Source organism: Heterocephalus glaber, unplaced genomic scaffold, assembly GCF_053883595.1.
Source record: "Heterocephalus glaber isolate CG9 unplaced genomic scaffold, H.glaber_assembly_v1.0 deba00001497, whole genome shotgun sequence".
Classification (NCBI taxonomy): domain Eukaryota; kingdom Metazoa; phylum Chordata; class Mammalia; order Rodentia; family Bathyergidae; genus Heterocephalus; species Heterocephalus glaber.
In genome coordinates, this window is record NW_028258320.1 from 61088609 (window position 1) to 61106912 (window position 18304).

Genomic DNA, 18304 nt, shown 5'->3' on the forward strand with positions numbered 1-18304 from the left:
ATATGGAGTCTCCCAGGTTACTGTAGAAATCTTTCTACTGCAGGAAAAAAATGGTTAGTTTATCGTACTATTGAAAGAGACTTTACAACAAATGAAAAAATGAGAAACAGCACCAGGAAATGAGAAAACAGCGAAGCTTATGGCATTATAAGAGGGCGGTGATGAAAATGTTCACAACTGCCCTGTACCATAAATCTCTTTCAACCACTGACTTGTGTGGCTGTGTCCAGGCAAAGGGGAGATGGGATGGCTGGGATGGGGCCGGGAAGCAGAGGAGAATGTGAAGATTATCCAAACATTGATATTGTGAAGCAGAGTGGGAGGGTTGTGCCAAGAGAATGCTGAAGGCCTCCAGAGCATGCCTCACAATTTGTAATTGCTTGGTTGCTTATTTATATGTACATTTTCAGCTTCCTTCATTTGGGATGATGAGGGCAGAGGCCCTATCAGTTTTGCAAAGTCCATAATATGCAATTAATCAAGACATATATTTGAGGTCATTACCAGTGTGATGGATGGAAGAGGAAGCCACTAGTCTGATTGTCCATGGCTGGGAAGGGCTTTGGTTGTAGGTGGGAACAGATGTTGTTCAATGTTGTTCAAGGTGTGTGGCCAGGCTTTGGGAGGCACCAACAGAAGAAAGGGACTCCAGGCAGAGAGAGCACAAAGAGCAAAGATGTGCAAGTAGGTGTGCATAGGTGTTTGTCTGGAGCAACTGGCAGTCTACTAGGAAAGGAGGCTGGTCCTGAGTCTGAGGATCAATGACATTATTTTCATGAACTATCTTTCCTCTCTGTGTGGAGAGAAGATTAAAGAGTAATAGCAGAGTCCATGGGAGAGGGACCTCCTGAGCCCAAAGAACAGTGAGTGAGGAGGTGTTTCAGAGGCTGCTGGCAAGTCCTAAATGACCTATGGAAGTAAACTGGGGAGAGAAAAGGGTGTGGCATGCTCCTATGGGGAAATGGGTACCTTTCCCAAGATGGAAAGAAGTGGATTCGGAAAAAAGGTTTAACTTGACTTTGGTTTTGGGAACAGTGTTGCCCACTCTAAATGCTCAAGAGTACTGGTTGGTTGACTCTGAAATACAGTGTGATGCAGGCAGACAGAAGGGAAGTGATGAGACGTGGATTGTAAGGCAGCTGGCTAGTGATGTTGATTTCCAGGACAGCTGAGGATGGCCAAGGACATCAGGCTGTTGAGGCTGCAGTTCTGCCTGCCCACTTGCTGCATGCTCAGCCTAACCCTGGGGGCTGAGTATGGTGACAGGAAGCCACAGCACAGCAGAGTACAGCAAGGTCCTCTTACTGTGTTTTCCTCTCTCCTCCCTCTCTCAGGGATTCCTTTCCCATTGGCCAAAGGAGAAAAAAGGATAGAAGAGAACTTTTTCTCTTCTGCCACCTTTCTTTTTTAAAGATGTTTTCATTCACTTGTCAAACACTGTTGTATCAACATCAAACAACTCAAAAGTCTGAGAAATCCTCCATAAACCCTCTGTGCTGAAGAATGACCGCTTTTTATTTTCCCCTTGTGTTTCAGTCTGTTCATGCTATGGTAACAAAATACCAGGGACTGTGTATTTTATAAACAGTAGAAGTTTATTTCTCATAATGATGGAGACTAGAAGTCCAGGGTCAAGCTGCCAGCAGATTCCACATCTGGTGAGAGTGGTTGTCTGTTTTCAAGATGACATCTTGTTGCTGTGTACTCATATAATAGGAAATGGAAAGGCAGAAGGCCCAGCTAGTTCCCTTGAATTCCTTTATGGGAACATGAATTCCATTCATAAGGGTGGAACCCTTGTGATTTAATCACCTCCTAAAGGCCCCACCCCTATATACTATGGCACTTAGTTCCAGTATGTAATTTTGGGGAGATTTATACACTTATACTATAGCACCCTATTTCTATCCAGTGTTTGCTCACAAAATTACATGATTTTGATCAGAAGATAGTCACATATTTGCTCTACATTTCTCAATTAACATTGGATCATTAGCATTTCGCCTGCTGTCTCCACAGTTGTAATTGGGGTGCTGAAGTGTGGACTGAGGAGTGGAGGCATCATAGTCTTTCTCCTGTTCTGAGGCTTTTAGATATCTCCCAACTTTTAATGAATATGACAAAGTAGAAAATATGCTACAACAAGTGTCACCATGTGCATAAATTTACCATTCTTTATAAATAATTTCCTTATGATATATTGCCAGAAAAAGGATTACTAGAAAAGAGGCTTGTTATTCCCTCTCTTCTGTAGAGGAGGGAAACAGGGGAGCCTAAAATATAGTAGACACCAGAAGGCAAAATTTATTCCCTTTGCATAGCTGAAGAAACAGGTCTTGTGAACCCTGGGACTCTCTAAGGCAGTGTCCCTCAACCTTTTGTCATATTGCTTCCCTAGGGAAACTTGGACCTTTTTTCCTTAATCATCTCTTCCTCCATTACGTCAATTATACGGAATAAATTTTTTCCAGGTAAAGTTGAGCTTTGGAAGGGCACAAGTATTGTAATATTAAAGGTTTATTTCAGGCCTGAAGAGCCAATTTCCTTACCCCTCCCCTGTTGAGAAGGCAGGCTATAAACCATGATGAGAACTACTCCTTTCTCTCTCTGTAACTATCAAGACTGCATGTTTACCATGAAGACGAAGACCTAGATTTAACAAAGAACATTTGATTGTTTTCAAGAGGAAGCAATCACATTGTCTTTTGGGGGTGGGGTACGGGGATTGAACTCAGGTTCTTGCCCTTGCGCAGCAGGTGGCAAAACCACTGAGCTAAATACCCGGCCCCACATTGTCTTGTAAGAAGGAGTTTCATTCCAATGGAGAACTTTGTTCCTAGTGATGTCCATGAGTACTTTGTTGGGAAGGGCAGGGTGGATCACCGCCCATGTCTTTCATGGCCATTGGAAAAATGCTTCCTGGCATTCAGAGTGCTACGGTGCATAGAGAATTATAAAGGACTTTCCTAAAGAAGATTCTTCAAATGCCCATCTTCTCACAAGGGAAAGGTACTTTTGATACCATAGTATGATGGCATGCAGTTCGTTTAATAGCCAGCACTGCATCTATGGAGGGAAAGTGGGGCTGGTGTGGAAATACTATGATGGAGGTAGAATATAAGGAGGTAGATTTGATGCTGTATGGCCCAAGAGTCTTCTCATATCTGTGAATAAGCATGTATTCTGAGGGAAGATGATGGCCTTCCAGCATCAAGATCATGATCTCTAGGATTACAGCATGTTGCTTCTGTAGCTAATTGAAAGGGAGGAGAAATAACACCAAAGGACAGCCAGGCCTGGGCTGAAAGCTTGCATTTGGTGCCTATTTAGTGATGCCATATGCTTCTTGTGACTGCAGAACTAGTCATTGATCTGAACACAAGACAGTGGGTCATTTGTCAATCAGGACCTGCTGAGATTAGTGCTGGGGCTAAGAATGATCCTGCATCTTCAGGGAGTAGTACACAGTGTCTCAAAGTATATAGTGAGTGTGCTGTGACCATTTTTCAGAATGGTCCCAGTGTGTACCAGACAAAATGGACAGTGAGATGTGCCAGCACTCGTTGCTTTACTGAACCTTCATGAGCAGACAGGGTAGGTAGCATGAAGAACCCTAAGAACCCAAAGTTCTGGCCCTACCTGTACTGGCTAGGTAACTCAGCAAATCATGCAGTGTCTCTCTGAACCTCAGTCTCTGTGTTTGTAGAATAGGGACAATTACTTCTGCCTTATCTACTTACTTGGCAGTCATGATGGTGAAATTCAACAGAGAACAGGATACACTCATACTGCTCTTGTTAACATTATTAGTGACCTGATAGTTACTTCATTTATTCAATTGTGGCACTAACTGGCTGTGGCCCCAGCCACCCTGCTGGACTATTTATCCCTTCTCATGATGGGCGTAGAAACTGCATCTCCATTGCAAGTCATTTCTCCCTGTATGGTGGGCTTCTGTGTTGGCTGTCTCACAAACAAGAGTCCTTAGTAGTCAGCTTTCTCTCACCTAAATATTATGATAGAAAGTGAGTTATTGTAAAGTGAAGCATATTTTTGAACCAGTAACTGAGAGAATTAGACTTTGAATTTTCAACCATGCTTGTCACTTCTATAGTTGTGCCATAAAAGCCAAGCTATAGCCATGATAAATCTTCCCACTCTTTACAGCTGCTCCTAAAACCCACTCTACCTGATTATTACAAAATGTTGTTACAAAAGGTAAATGAAGCACACAGTGTTACAACTACACTGTATCATAAATTCTGCATAATGCCAATTTTCCAGTTCTAATAGACTATAACCCACCATAAATTTTCAATAGATTTGTTTATTTACAGTTTACAAGGACATTTTATGGATAATTTGGCTGATCAGAAGGGTTTTGGAAGATTGTTCAGGCACGTTCAGGCCTGTGCCATCCCTCTGGAAATGATGCCCTTTCTCTGTTCCCACTGAGAAGCTCCAGCTCATCTTTCAACACAGCAAAGCCCACCCTAATGAGTACCTGCCTTCCCAGAGCCCTGGCTGAATGTCCTTTCTCTCTAATCATGCAGCACCTGAGCAGCCCTCCTTTCTTTAAGGTGTAGGTGTGAAATTATCCCATGAAGACTCCCCCTCCACTACACATACAGGGGCCTCATTGGGTGATTAGCAAGAAACAGGCCCCTCAATAAACATTGAATGAATGCACAATATTCTTTGGATCAGGTCATCTTGCACTTGGGAATTGCTAATAAAAGTTTAACCCAGCAAATCAAGCTACTAAAGAGCTAATGCACAGGTACTTATTCAGCAATGTAAGGCAAGGTAACCTCTGGGGAGAGGGTGTCTCTGGTCCTCTGCCCTGAAGGGTGGCTTGTTCTCTTAAGACTAGTAGGATCCTTGTTGTCTTCTCTGGAAGCTTTTGTCATTTTTCCTGACAAAAGCTGTCAGTCTGACTAGCTGACTGTAAAAGCAAAATCTAGAAAGCAGCACATATGTACGGTATTTCACTTTTGTGCTGCAGCATGCTTTGACCACTGTTTAACCCATAATGCCTGTTACCATGGTCACCATGTGTTGTTCTTACTCAGCACCCATGCAGTACCTTCCATCTGTAGCAGCACTGCCTGCTTCAGGAGGTCAGGTGTGGTGTCTGTCTCTTCAGCCTCCCCTTCTCACTGTCATTAAAGTATGAAAAAAACAGACATTCAAGAAATATTTATTTGAGCATTTCATATCCAAAGATATTTATTAAGAAAGCAGGAAAGGCGAGCACAGAGGAGGTGAGCCACCCACAGCACACAAGAGGAGGCTTCCGGGCTGCCATACCACCCCACAAGCACAGAGGAGGTGAGCCAAGAGGGGACCAGCAGCACACTCCCCCTCCCCCATTGAAATGAGAAGACATGTAAACAAGTTTCAAAACCAGACTTCCAGATCACCTAAAACAACCTCAAAGGGAAACGAGATGGAACATTGTGATACTCAACCACCTGGACTCCCTGAACTGGCAACAAAAGAGGATCTGGAAAAAATGAAATCAGAAATAATTTCTCAGATAACAACAGAGATTGTGCCCATAGTGCAAGACATGATTAATAAATCTAGAGAGGACACAGATTAAAAAAAATAGAGGAGCTGAAGAACATGATGAAATCCCAGCATAGGAAACAAATGGAATCCATAAAACAGATGCAAACAGATTTCCAGGAGATTAAAAACTCCATTGAAAGTCTATGCAGCAGAATGAACTAATGTGAGGACAGAATTTCAGATATAGAAGATAAGATTGCAATTAGTGACCAGAAAAGAAAAATTTCTTTAAAATTGAAAGGGATCATGAAAAATCAATCCTGCAGCTGCTAGATGATACAAAGAAGCATAACATAAGACTGATCAGAGTCAATGAAGAAGCAAGAGAGAGTGCAGATGACATAAAAAAAACTGTTCACAGAAGTGATGGCAGAAAACTTCCCAAGCAGGGGAAAAGAATTTAACATATAAGTGAGGCATATAAGACTGCAAGTAGCTGTGATAAAAAAAGATCTACACATAGGCATATAATGGTTAAGATTCCAGAAACCCAACAGAAGAACAAAATTCTACAAGCAGTTTCAGAAAAGAAACAAGTCACATACAAGGGAAAGCCCATCAGAATCACAGCCGACTTCTCAATGCAAACCCTCAAGGCAAGAAGAGCTTGGCATGATGTATTCCAAGCCCTAAAAGAAAACAGCCTCCAACACAGATTGATGTACCCTGCAAAATTATCTTTCAGAATTGATGGAGAAATAAGATACTTTCATGACAAAGAGCACCTTAGGAACTTCATGAATACCAAACCAGCACTCCAAAAACTTTTAGATAATATCCTAGGAACAGACATCGAGGATCACAACCCCAGGAAGCCCAGCAGAAGGAATCCTTTGGGCCCGACAAGAAATTAAAAGCAAAGGGGGAGAATCCAACACACAGAAAAAGTCATGACAATAATAAATCAATATGTATGAGTTATAACCATCATTGTTAATGGTCCCAACTCACCAATCAAAAGAAATAGACTGGCAGAATGGGTCAAGAAGCAAGATCCAACAATATGCTGCATACAAGAAACACACTTAATTCAAAAAGAAACTAATAGAATGAAAGTTAAAGGGTGGAAAACAATATTCCATGTGACAGGAACTTGAAAAAAAGCAGGAGCAGCTATCCTCTTTGCAGATCAAGTGCATTTCAAATGAAAATCTGAAACACTCTGGTCCCAAGAATTTCAGATAAGGGACACTCAACTTGTATGTACAAATCTATTGTGAACATGTGTTTTCATTCCTCTCAAGTAAAAACTTAAGAACAGGACTGTTGGTTCTTAACAGTAATACAAGAAATTTCTATATTATTCTCCAAAATGGTTTTGTCATTTTACATTCACATTAGCAGTATTAGAAAGTTCTAACTGGTTCACACCTAAGGTGACATTTGTTCTTTTAAAACTTTTAACTTCATCTCCCTAATGAGTGTATAATATGATCTTGTTATTGTACTGATTAGTATTTTTCTGATTCTAGTGTTGCATACCTTTCCTTGGCTGTACTGGCTATTTATCATCTTCTTGTGACTACTTTTTAATTGGGTTGTCTATTAATTAGCTGTAAGAGTTCTTTATATATTCTGGTCATGGGTTATGTGCATTATAAATATGGTCTGTTTAAGGACTACTTTTCATTTTCTTAATGATGTCATTTAAAGTTCTAAATTTTTATAGAATCTCATTTATCATTTTTTTCTTTTATACATCATGTTTTTTATATCTTAGGAAATTCTTACCTACCCTAAATTCATAAACATTTTCCCTTATAATTTCTTCTTAAAGTTTTATAGTTTTAGTCTTTCATATTTAGGTTCATAGATCCCTTCAAGTTATTTTTATATATGGAAATAAAGGGTTGAAATTTTTTTTTTTATATACGGATACCAGGTGTTCTAGTGCCATTTGCTGAAAACACTATCTTTTCCTCGGCTCTTGAATTGAGTCTATGTTCTATAAAAGGTTACTGTTAAATAATCTTTCAAAACTCAGTGGACCATATATGAGTGGTTCTATTTCTAGATTCTGTGTTTTATTCCATTGATCTATATGTCTTTCCTTACACCAACACTGCCTTGATTACTGTAGCTTTAGAGGAAGTCTTAAAATTAGATACTAAATGTCTTCCGGCACTGTTTTTTTTTCTTTTTTACTTTTCTAGGTCCTTTGTACTCCTACATAACTTTTAAATTTCAATATCCAATTCTTCATTTATAGCAAGTATGCATAGACCTGAATTTTTATATATACCTTGTGTTTTCTAATCCTGCTAAATTCAAATATAAGTTCTAGGGGCTCCTGGAAATTTCTTAGTCTTTTCTCTGTAGATGATCATTTCATCTACATATAAAGATTTTACTTCTACCTTTCCAATCCTATCCTAATTGTGTCAGTTTATTGCCAGACTATTTTGGTTTGGGCCTATGTTTCAAAGTTTAATGGACAGATGAAGAGTAGGCATATCTGCCCTTGTTCCCCACCTTAGGGAGAAAGCATCGTATCTTTTCCATTCATATAAGTCATTTTTGCTGGAAATATGGAATACATGTCTTTGATCTGTTGAGAAGGTTCTGTTCTACTTCTAGGCTCCTGATAGCTTTTACCATGAACAGCTGTAGAATTTAGTCCAATACTTTTTCTCCAACTACTGACAAGATCTTATGACTTTTTCCTTTCCGCTGTTAAAATGATGACTTTTGGGGGTGGATCTTCCAATGCTGAACCAACACTGCCGTCCCTATAATAAAACCACTTTCTACATACTGCCAGATCTGACTTCTAATAGTTTGTTTTGTTAAACAAATTTCTATCTATGTTCATACTTTTTTCTTCTTTTATCTTTATCTAATGTTGATTTCCTAAAATGTGGGGAGAAGTGTTCCTTCTTTTTTCTGCTTTAAATGTTTGATATAATTTATCAGTTAAAATGTATATGAGTCTACTGTTGTCATATAGGTAGGTTTTCTAGCTAGGAATATACTTTCTTTAATAGGTGTTATTCAAATTTTATATTTCCTCCAGAGTTAGTTTCGTTAATTTGTCTTCCAAGGTACTTCTTAGAAGTTGTCAAGTTTATTTCAAAAAAAGATTTTTGTAATATGCTTTCTATATCCTTTTAAATTCTGTAAAATCTGTGGTAATGTCTTCTAGATCTTGATATTGCAATTTTAAAAATGTATAATTGATATTGTGTAACAGGAAGAAAACGGGAGTGGGGAAAATGGGAGGGGTAGGGGAAAGGAAAGAAGGGAAAAGAAAAAGTATGAGAAAAGGAAAAAAAATAGAAACAGTCTTTGCAAATCAGGAAGGGTGGAAGGGGTGAAGGGAGGGCAGGGGAAGGGGAAAAAATAAGAACCAAGATACACCATGTAGAAGTACAATATCCTAATGATGAATGTAACTGTATTTTAGACCTAAAATGTACCAAAAAACTTAATGGAAAAAAAAAAGCAAGCAGGAAAATACAATGAAATGACCACTACCAAGGGAGATAACAACCACAGCCAGAGGTGATAACTGTAGCCAGAGAGTTAATAACCACAATCACATCCAGAGTGGTGGTAACCACAACCAGGGAAGAAGATGTCTTAGACTATTTGGACTCCCATGACAAAAATACTGTAAACTAAGTGGCTCTAAACAACAGAAATATATTGCTTGCAGTTCTGGAGGTAGTAAGTCCAAGATCAAGACTGGCAGCTTTGGTATCTGGTGAAGGCCTACTCTGTAGTTCATAGATGGAGCCTTCTCACTGTGTCCTTAGGTGGTGGGAGGACACCCTGGGTCTTCTTTTATACAGGTCCTAATCCCAATTAAAAGGTTCCATCTAGTGACCTAATCACCTTCTAATGGCTTCACAACTTAATACTGTTGCATTGGTGATTAGGTTTCATGTGGATTTGGGGGATACAAGTATTCGGAGGCGATAACCACAAGCAAAGGGCACTGAGATTGCAGGGCTGGTTGCAGGCAACATCCAGAAATTTCTCCTTAGAGGAGATTACACAGGGCAGGCATTGGCAGGGAAGATGGACATAATCTCAGGAGAGAGTTGAAAAGAAGGTGATAACAGCTGAGGGGTAGGATTAGAAGAGGACCTTTGGAGTCCATGGAGGTGGGTAGGAAGTGGCTGTCTCTTGGAAGCTCTGTAACATTATTTAAAACCTTTCATTTGCTTTTTTTCAGCTGATGAAGACTGTGAATGAAATGTGCCCCAATATCACCAGAATTTACAACATTGGCAAAAGCCACCAAGGCCTGAAGTTATATGCTGTGGAGATCTCTGACCACCCAGGAGAGCATGAAGTTGGTAAGAAGGGCTTCTTCCTTATGATGCTGAGAGATGGCTTTCCCCATGTGTGGAAGCATTTGTGAAGCAGAGCCTGAACCATCCATAAAACAGCCATCTATCTATACAGATTATGCAGACAGACAGGTTTGGGAACTATGAACCTCTCATCTTATGACAAGAGCTGCTGGAGTATTTAAGCTAGAAATACTCTCCTTTTCACCAAAGGAACCATATTTGATTGTATGTTCTTTGCCTCTGAAGCCCCTCACAATAGCCAAAAAGACAGTAGCTAGATACAGCGAGGACAGAATCTACTTCCAGGAGGAAATTTTGGACTTGGGTCAAGGATAGTTGTTCCCTATAATTTATTCATTTAAAAAAAAAATCAGTCCTATCTTCAAGCATTTCCTGCTTTCAGCCAATTCCCCTTCAATGCCTCCCCAGTCTGACCTCTATCAGGTTGAGTGCTCTCTCTGTTTTTCTGTTGTTTTGTTTTGCTTTTGTAAATCTGGAAGCTCCGCAGAAATCCACTGAAATTTAGGTGTGAAGATTTCTCTGATTCACTCAAGTTTAGCATTCCTCTGTATCTCAGGAGTTCTCTCAGGAGTCTCTTTCAAGGGACAAAGACCTTTGCTCCTGATAAGGTCACCTCTCCTCATAAGCAGCAACTTGGACAATGAGGGAAGTAGTGTTGTTAGCCCATGCCCAACACATCGAGCCCATAACTGGGCCTGTTCAGTTGCTGTAACACAATATCATAAGCTGGGTTATTTATAAACAACAGAAATTTATTTCTCACAGTTCTGGACGTTGGGAAGTGAAAGGTCAAGGTGCCAGCAGATTTAGTGTCTTCTGAGGACCAGCTTCTCTTTCAGCTCCCGTTTTCAGTGTCCTCACATGGTAGGAAGTAGAAGGGGAAGAAGACTTAAGTAGTACCCTTGAGCCCTTGTGTAAGGGCAGTAATCTTTAGTTACCTCCAAAAGACCCCACCTCTTGATACTGTCACAAGGGCTTTTGTTCCAGCATATGAATTTTGGAGGGACACATACAGTACATTAAACCATATCGCCCCTCATAGTTCAGAAGCTGAGCTTTGAAAGAGGAAATACTCAACCCTTTTTACCAAAGTGTGCCCCTATTGATCTACCCAGAGGACTATTTTCTCCTTGTGTTCTTTCATCTTTGTGTTCTTGTAAGACTTTGTATGATGTTCCTTTAAGGAAAAACAACTGCAGGCCTGGGAATGTAGCTCAGTGGTAAAGCACTTGCCTAGCATGTTCAAGGCCCTGGGTTGTTCCATCCCAAGTAGTAGAGAAAATGAAAGAGGGAGAGAGGGAGAGAGGGAGAGAGGAAGAGGAAGGGAGAGGGAGGAAGAGAGAGAGATTCTAAACACTGTGTCATTTTATCTATTCTTGCTAAATGGTGGACATGATTATCTTATGGCTCATGTCACCTGAGGATTTTCTATGCCTTTACTTACATACTTGACTATTTGGGAATACAAAAAATAGTTCTAATATATCTTGGGACAATCTAAAGAACAAATAGGGACATAATGGTAAGTCATCTGGAGACTGTGACGGGCACCCTGTAGTCATAAGACATGCTATGCTGCCCTGTCTGTCTCTTTCCAGGGGAGCCTGAGTTTCACTACATTGCTGGAGCACATGGCAATGAGGTACTGGGCCGTGAGCTGCTGCTTCTGCTGCTGCAGTTCCTGTGCCAAGAGTACTTGGCCCAGAACACACGCATCGTCCGGCTGGTGGAGGAGACGAGGATCCACATCCTGCCCTCCCTCAACCCTGATGGATACGAGAAAGCCTATGAAGGGGTAAGGGCACATGTGCTCACCCAGTGAAGCAGCAAGGTCCCAACCAAGTGTGCTCAGCTCCAAGGTCCTGAGATTCCACCTTCTGAGCCTTCTTTTCCAGTGTTTTTCTGCTGAGTCAGGGAAGCCATGCAGTTTATGAGGGATGCAGTGCAAAAATTGAGGCTTATGGTGACCCTGAGATGGGGACATGCCCACCAACTGAAAAGAATGAGCATGAGCAATAATATTATAATATATGCAAAAACTAATGAATACAGTAATACCTTGTGCTGACTGAGTGCTTAAGGCATGTGCTAACCTTGGTTACTACCATTTTTGGAGAGGCCACTGGGGATTGAACCCAGGGAGTTCTGAGCTACATCTACAGCACTTTTATATTTTTATTTTTTATTTTGAGACAGAATCTTGCTAATCTTCCCAGGCTGGCCTAAAACTTGTGATCTTCCTGCTCAGATTTCTGAATAGCTGGGATTTCTGTAGGTGTGTGCCACCATGCCTGGCTGGTTATTACCATTAGTACTCTCAACAGTGCTCAAAGGATAGCTGTTTTTATTATTCCAAGGTATTTTTTGTATTTCATGTTGTGATTAAGATATAGGTTTTGTGTAGTAAAGCAGGCTGTTAGGCAGTGCAGGCTGTGAAAATTTAACCCCACAATTGGCTTGTTTTAAGAAGTAAGTCTGACTGAAGCCTATGTAACTAGATAACATGGCAGCTGAGGTCAGAATGACTTGCACCCAAATTCTGTTCGCAAAATTAAGAGTGCTTTGTCTCTTCATTTACAAGCCTTGCCTGCATCTGCAGTATATCCCTAGAAACCACACATAGCCCCCTCACTCCAGGTTAATGAATGATTGTGTCACCAATAAATATCAGCAGTTCTGGCTGTTCATAGTCTTTGCTGCTTGCTCAGCACTGGGCATCCTGGCTCCCCATTTCTCTCTTTAATTCTGTCTCTGAGTCTTTCTTCTCTTGTCTTGCATCATAGCACCAAGCAAGAGATTGGGACCTGCCATGGAGGTCTCCAAAAGTGTAGGTCATAGGTATATATAAAATATACATATGTATGTAATTATTTAGTTATTTGAGTATAGTTAGTGTAGTTAGTGTAGTTGTGTATCCATCATGATATATAACCATATCTGTGAATAAAATGGATAACTTTATTTAAAACAATGGCACCTATCAAATGCAAGGTTTATGATACAGAATTTCCGTTGTGTTTATTGGTACAAATGGTTAGAGATTTATGATGCTAAATAGCCAGAACCATGGACAGGACAGGGAAAATGCATTATACTACATCAGTACTATATTATGGCTGCAATGGTGAAATCTTAGGTTGCTTGCCACTCAGAGATTCTGCTGAACAGCACAGGAGAAAGGAGGCAAGAGGAGGTAGAAGGGATCTAATGCCTTTGAGCACTGTAATGAAGCAAGAGTACCTCTCTTGGTGCCCTCTTGGGAGTGATTTGGCTGTATTATCAATCACCCACCTGATATATCAGTAACAATATTCTTCAATATTCTTCAGTACTCTCCTGTGGATGCCATCTTTGGATCAATGGGTGTGCAGAGGCTTAGAGACAGTGAGGTGGAGGCAGACATGGATGCATCTCATATGGTGGGGAGTCTGTGTTTTCCTGAAGTCTTTGGTTCTTCACCCTCTGAATCATGTCTCAGGGCTCAGAGCTGGGAGGCTGGTCCCTGGGACGCTGGACCCATGATGGGATAGACATCAACAACAACTTTCCTGATTTAAACACGCTACTCTGGGAGGCAGAGGATCGACAGAACGTCCCCAGGAAAGTTCCCAATCATTACATTGCCATCCCAGAGTGGTTTCTGTCTGAAAATGCCACGGTGAGTAAAAACACCCCCATGTGCAGATCAGTGCAAAGCCAAGGCCCCCTGCTGGTGTTTGCAGAGGATATGACATTTAAGAACTAGACAAAGCCATTTGTTTTCTTTCTTGTTTTCTCTAAAAGTAAGGAAGCATATTAAGAAATAGCTACCTTTTAAATTGGTATTTGAGAGACTCTTTTAGAAATCATTTATTTCTTTACAACCACAGTGCTTCAAAACAAAACAAACTTCTCTGAATTATGTGTTTGTTAGTGTCACTATTTTCCTCATCATTGTCAGTTCTACTTCCATGAAGCAATCCTCAGCCTTCACCAGCTGTTTGTATATTTCACTTTTATTCAAGCAAATCCCTGTGAATGTATTACATATTGTGCTTTTTTGGAAAGATAAATGAAGTTGGGTGATAAATGTCTCCCCAACATTTCATAGCTCTTGTTTCACAAAAAATACAGTGTAGAAGAAGCAATTCTCATGAAATAGCCCATGCCTTACCTCTCCTTCCTCCTGTTGCTTGTACATGACTTTCAACAGGATCACCCTAGTTGATATATACAATAATATTGGGTTCAACTGCAGCAATAGAAAATCACGTTATTGACCAAGACAGAAGTTCACTCATTTCTTCACATAACAGGACCATGAAGGTAAAGGCCCAGGGCTGGCCAAAAACAAACCCCATGATCAAGAACCTAGTATTCATCAGTCTTCCTGCCTTCACCATGTTTCAGTCTTAAGGTCATAAACCAAGGTGATAGCTGGTGCTCTAGCTTTTATGACTTTGAAGTAACAAGAGAGAAAAGGTTTCTTTCAGATAATTCCCTCAGATAATTCAGTTTCCTAAAAGGTTTTCCTAAATTCTTATATAGACTTCTGCTAAAGACTCATTAACCAGGATTTTGTTGCATGTGGCATTGAGCCCTGCTGGGAGGCCTGGAATGCTGTATTTTAGGTGAGCACACTGTAAGCTGTGTTGAGGATTGGACTCCTCTCCTGAGCAGTCAAGGGAGATGGTTGGAGAGCTGCACCCTACTCGTCTCAGAGCAAACAGTGTGAGCAGTCAACTGATGGCAGCAGACCATGACAGCACCCAGTGCTTTAGTGAGAATGCCCGAAGGTGGCTGTTGAGGAAGAGATTTAGGCCTTTCAGTTTTTTTAACCGATCTTTGTAGATCCTATGCAAACCCCAGTGATCTCTCTTTTTTCCCCAGTTAACATCCGAATGACAGCTGACACAGTTGAGAATTCAAATGATGTTATATTTTGGAAACCCTTGGATCAAAATTGTAATTTGACTGCTGGCTTTCTTATACCTGAAACCATAAAAGATGACTAGTTACTTTAGCACAGCCATACAAATCTCCCTGAATTTCAGTCTTGTCTTTAAGATTGGAATTTAGTTTTTTAAGCTTGTTGTTCTCTGGCAAAACAGAGAGAATTACACAATATATCATCACCAGTACCTTTCTCAATTATGCATAAGTTAGATAGATAAGAAATCAGCAAAAATAAGATTGGAATGACAAAACCAACAGTCTTGATGTAAGAAATCTATAAGAATTCTACAATCAAAAATTAGAGAATATTCTCAATAATCCTAGAACATTGTCAAAATTGATGATGAATGGGGCTACAAAGAAAATTTCAATAAATTTTAGAGAATAGGACTCAGACCATGATCTAACACCATGCAACTAATCTGGGAGACAATAATAAGATGGAAGAGATCACTGCTGTATATTTAGAACATTTAAAAAAACTTTTAAAATAAAGGGTCAGATGGGGGAAAATCATACTGACAAACAAAAATGTATTAAAACTAGATGATGGGCTGGAGATTTAGCTCAGTGGAAACACTCCTGCCTCTCAAGTGCAAGGTCCTGAGTTCAATTCCCGGTACCAGAAAAAAAAAAACCTAGGTGATAATAAAAACATTACATATTAAAATTTCTGAAACACAACCAAAAATAGTGCTTAGGAAAACTTGTATCTTTAAATGATTGCATTACAAAAGAAGAAAGGCTGAAAATTAACTATTTGAAGAAGTTAGCAAAAGAATAACAGAAGAAACCCAAATCAATGAAATAATAGAAAACAAACAAAAAATGAAGTAATTTGTCTGCAGAAAGAAGCATTTGATAAAACATCTTTCACAGTAAATTCTCAGTGAAACTTTAGAATAAAGATAATTAGTTTTCAGAGCAAAAAAAGCCTATATTAAACAAGATGCAAACAGCATTAAATCATAACATAAAAGATTAATAAATTGAACTGCATCCAAATGAAAAAGTCTACTCATCGAAAGTTTTAATTAGCTACAATGATAAGCTGATAGAAATTATTTTCAAATTATGTAACTGAGAATTAGAATTTTTAAAATATGTAAAGAATAACAATAAGATAGATGTAAACAACTCATTAGAAAATTGGGCAAAAGATATGTAGAGGCAGTTCATGGAGGAGGAAACATATGGCTGATAAGCATGAAAAAATATTCCATAGCCCTAGCACTAAGGAAATGGAGATGAAGGAACATTTTACATCCATCAATTGGCAAAATTAAGAAGTCTTACAATATCCAAGTGTCAGACAGGATGGAGACAGTGGGTTCTTTACTCTTTGAGGGTGAGTGTAAATTTGTACAACAACTTTGGAAAATAATTTGATTACTTTGTAAAACAGGAATATTTATATCCTTTGAGGATACACACAAATTTCACTCCTGGCGATATATGCAAGATAAATTCAGCACTTGTATACCAGAAGACAGTACAAGAAAGTCCACTGCACGCTGTTCATTATAGCAAAAGATTGAAAATTACCTAATGCCTAGCATTGTAAGCCTAGATAAATGAAATCTTCATTTTGAAATGAAAAAGACTGAACATTAGTTTCAATCAACATCAAGGATCAATCTTAGAAACATAAAATAAATGGGGGAAATTACAGAAGACAACTAGTATGATTGCCCCCTCTTTTTTTTTTTTCTTTAGATTCAAAGGAAGTAAAACCAAGCAGTGTATTTTTAGACATTCACATATGGCTAAAATAAAAGACGGAGAATGAGGATTGTGCCATCTAGGATGCAGCGCTTCCTCTGTAAGGGAGGCAGGAGGGTGGGAAAGACGGAATTAGTCAGAGCTGCTACTGAGGTTCAGGTCTGGGGTGGGGTGATGGATTTGGAATACAGGCCCTCATACTGATGTCCTGATGCGGGAGGAGGCTGAGTGCTGTGACTAACCCACTCTAGGGCCCCTGTTTTTGTTTGAAAAACAAAGACAAAGCTTAATGCATCCCAGCAAGTGCATTTCATCCCCGAGTCAGTTTTTATCCTGCACAGTTAAATGATTTCCAGTATTTATTTCTCCATCATTATCAATTTTATCTTCCTGGGATTTTCCTCACAGAGATTAGTAGTTTTTGGTCGATATTTGATTTACCGAGCAGAATTTGACCGTAACACACTTTTTAATTTTAGCTTTTAATCTTGTCAGTTTTCTTTCTTTTTTTCTTAACTACTTTTTTTTTGTGAAAAAAAATGTCAAGTACACAGAATTAGAGAAAGCTGTAGAGGATCCACATGTTGCCCATGTCAGCTCTGCTACTTTCATGTTTCGTCTGCATCTTCTCCCACGTTTTCTTTTTCCCTTTCTTACTGAAGCAAGTCCCAGGCAACATGTCATTTCATTTATAAATATTTCAGTAAGTATTTCTAAAAAAATAAGGACCCTTTTAAGCCATAAGATGCCACCATTATATAAAAATAAGCTTTTCTTAATATCAAAAATCCAGTTAGGTTAAACTAAATGATAATGATTATCACTATCATCTAAAATAAATCATTCCTCGATACTATAAAATATCTGCAAGTGTTCCCATTTCCCACTATTGGTGAGTGAATTATTTTTCTCTCTCCTTCTCTCTGACATCATATCCTCTATTTCTCTTTCCTCTTCTGTCATCCCTCTTTACTGCTCAGTTTGTTTAAAGTAAGACTCAAATAAAGCCCATTCATTTTCATTGGCTTACATCTTCTTAAGTCCCCTGTAAGCTATGGGGTTCCCCTCTATCACTTCCTCTCCCCTTTCCCCTGCAGTTTCTTCATGGTTATTTGTCTTGTTTTTCTGGGTTCTCTGTCCTGTGCTGTACATTCTGCATTCAGGCGATGGCATTTCTGTGATGTCATGTACACATTGCTCTGTTTCTGTAGGTTAGTGAAATTAAGACTGAACTAGACTAGATAGAAGAGGCAGTGGCAAACTACAGCCCAGGACCAAACCCCACTTAGGCCTGTTTTTGTAAATGGCACACCTTTGGGTTTTGTCCATTGTGCTGCTTTGCTACAAGACCACAGTTGGGTAGTTAATGACACGGACTGCATGGCACACAAACCCTAACATATTTACTATCTGGCCTTTTGCAGAAAGAGTCTGCCACCCCTGGGCCCAAGGCTTGGTCAGATTCAGGGAAGATGTTTTTAGGTGTGGTTCTTCCATTGGGAAGCATGCTGTGTTTGGTCATGTCCTTCTCCTGTGCCATGTGTACCCATAAGTGAACATGCCTGACCCATAAATTTACCGGTATTGCAGAATGCTACTTCATCACTCCTTCTTTGCCATTAACTGGAATATCCTCCAATGGAAACTAGACACTTCCTTGGGCTTTATCTTTTTTTATCCATTATTTCCACAAAGTCTATTTTTCCCAGGATAGATTTTTAAAATTCTAAATATTTCTTAGATTATTCCATAAA

General features: G+C 39.6%; 1 protein-coding gene across 2 annotated transcripts in view; it reads left to right on the plus strand.

Annotated features, from left to right (window-relative positions):
- Positions 1 to 18304, plus strand: part of Cpxm2 (carboxypeptidase X, M14 family member 2) — a 143471-nt gene that overhangs the window by 106287 nt on the left and 18880 nt on the right. For both annotated transcript variants that reach the window (XM_004838762.4, XM_021253316.2), the window contains 3 exons: positions 9752 to 9875; positions 11492 to 11688; positions 13372 to 13551. In XM_004838762.4, coding sequence (XP_004838819.1) covers positions 9752 to 9875; positions 11492 to 11688; positions 13372 to 13551 — 501 coding nt within the window. The remainder of the gene's footprint in view (positions 1 to 9751; positions 9876 to 11491; positions 11689 to 13371; positions 13552 to 18304) is intronic.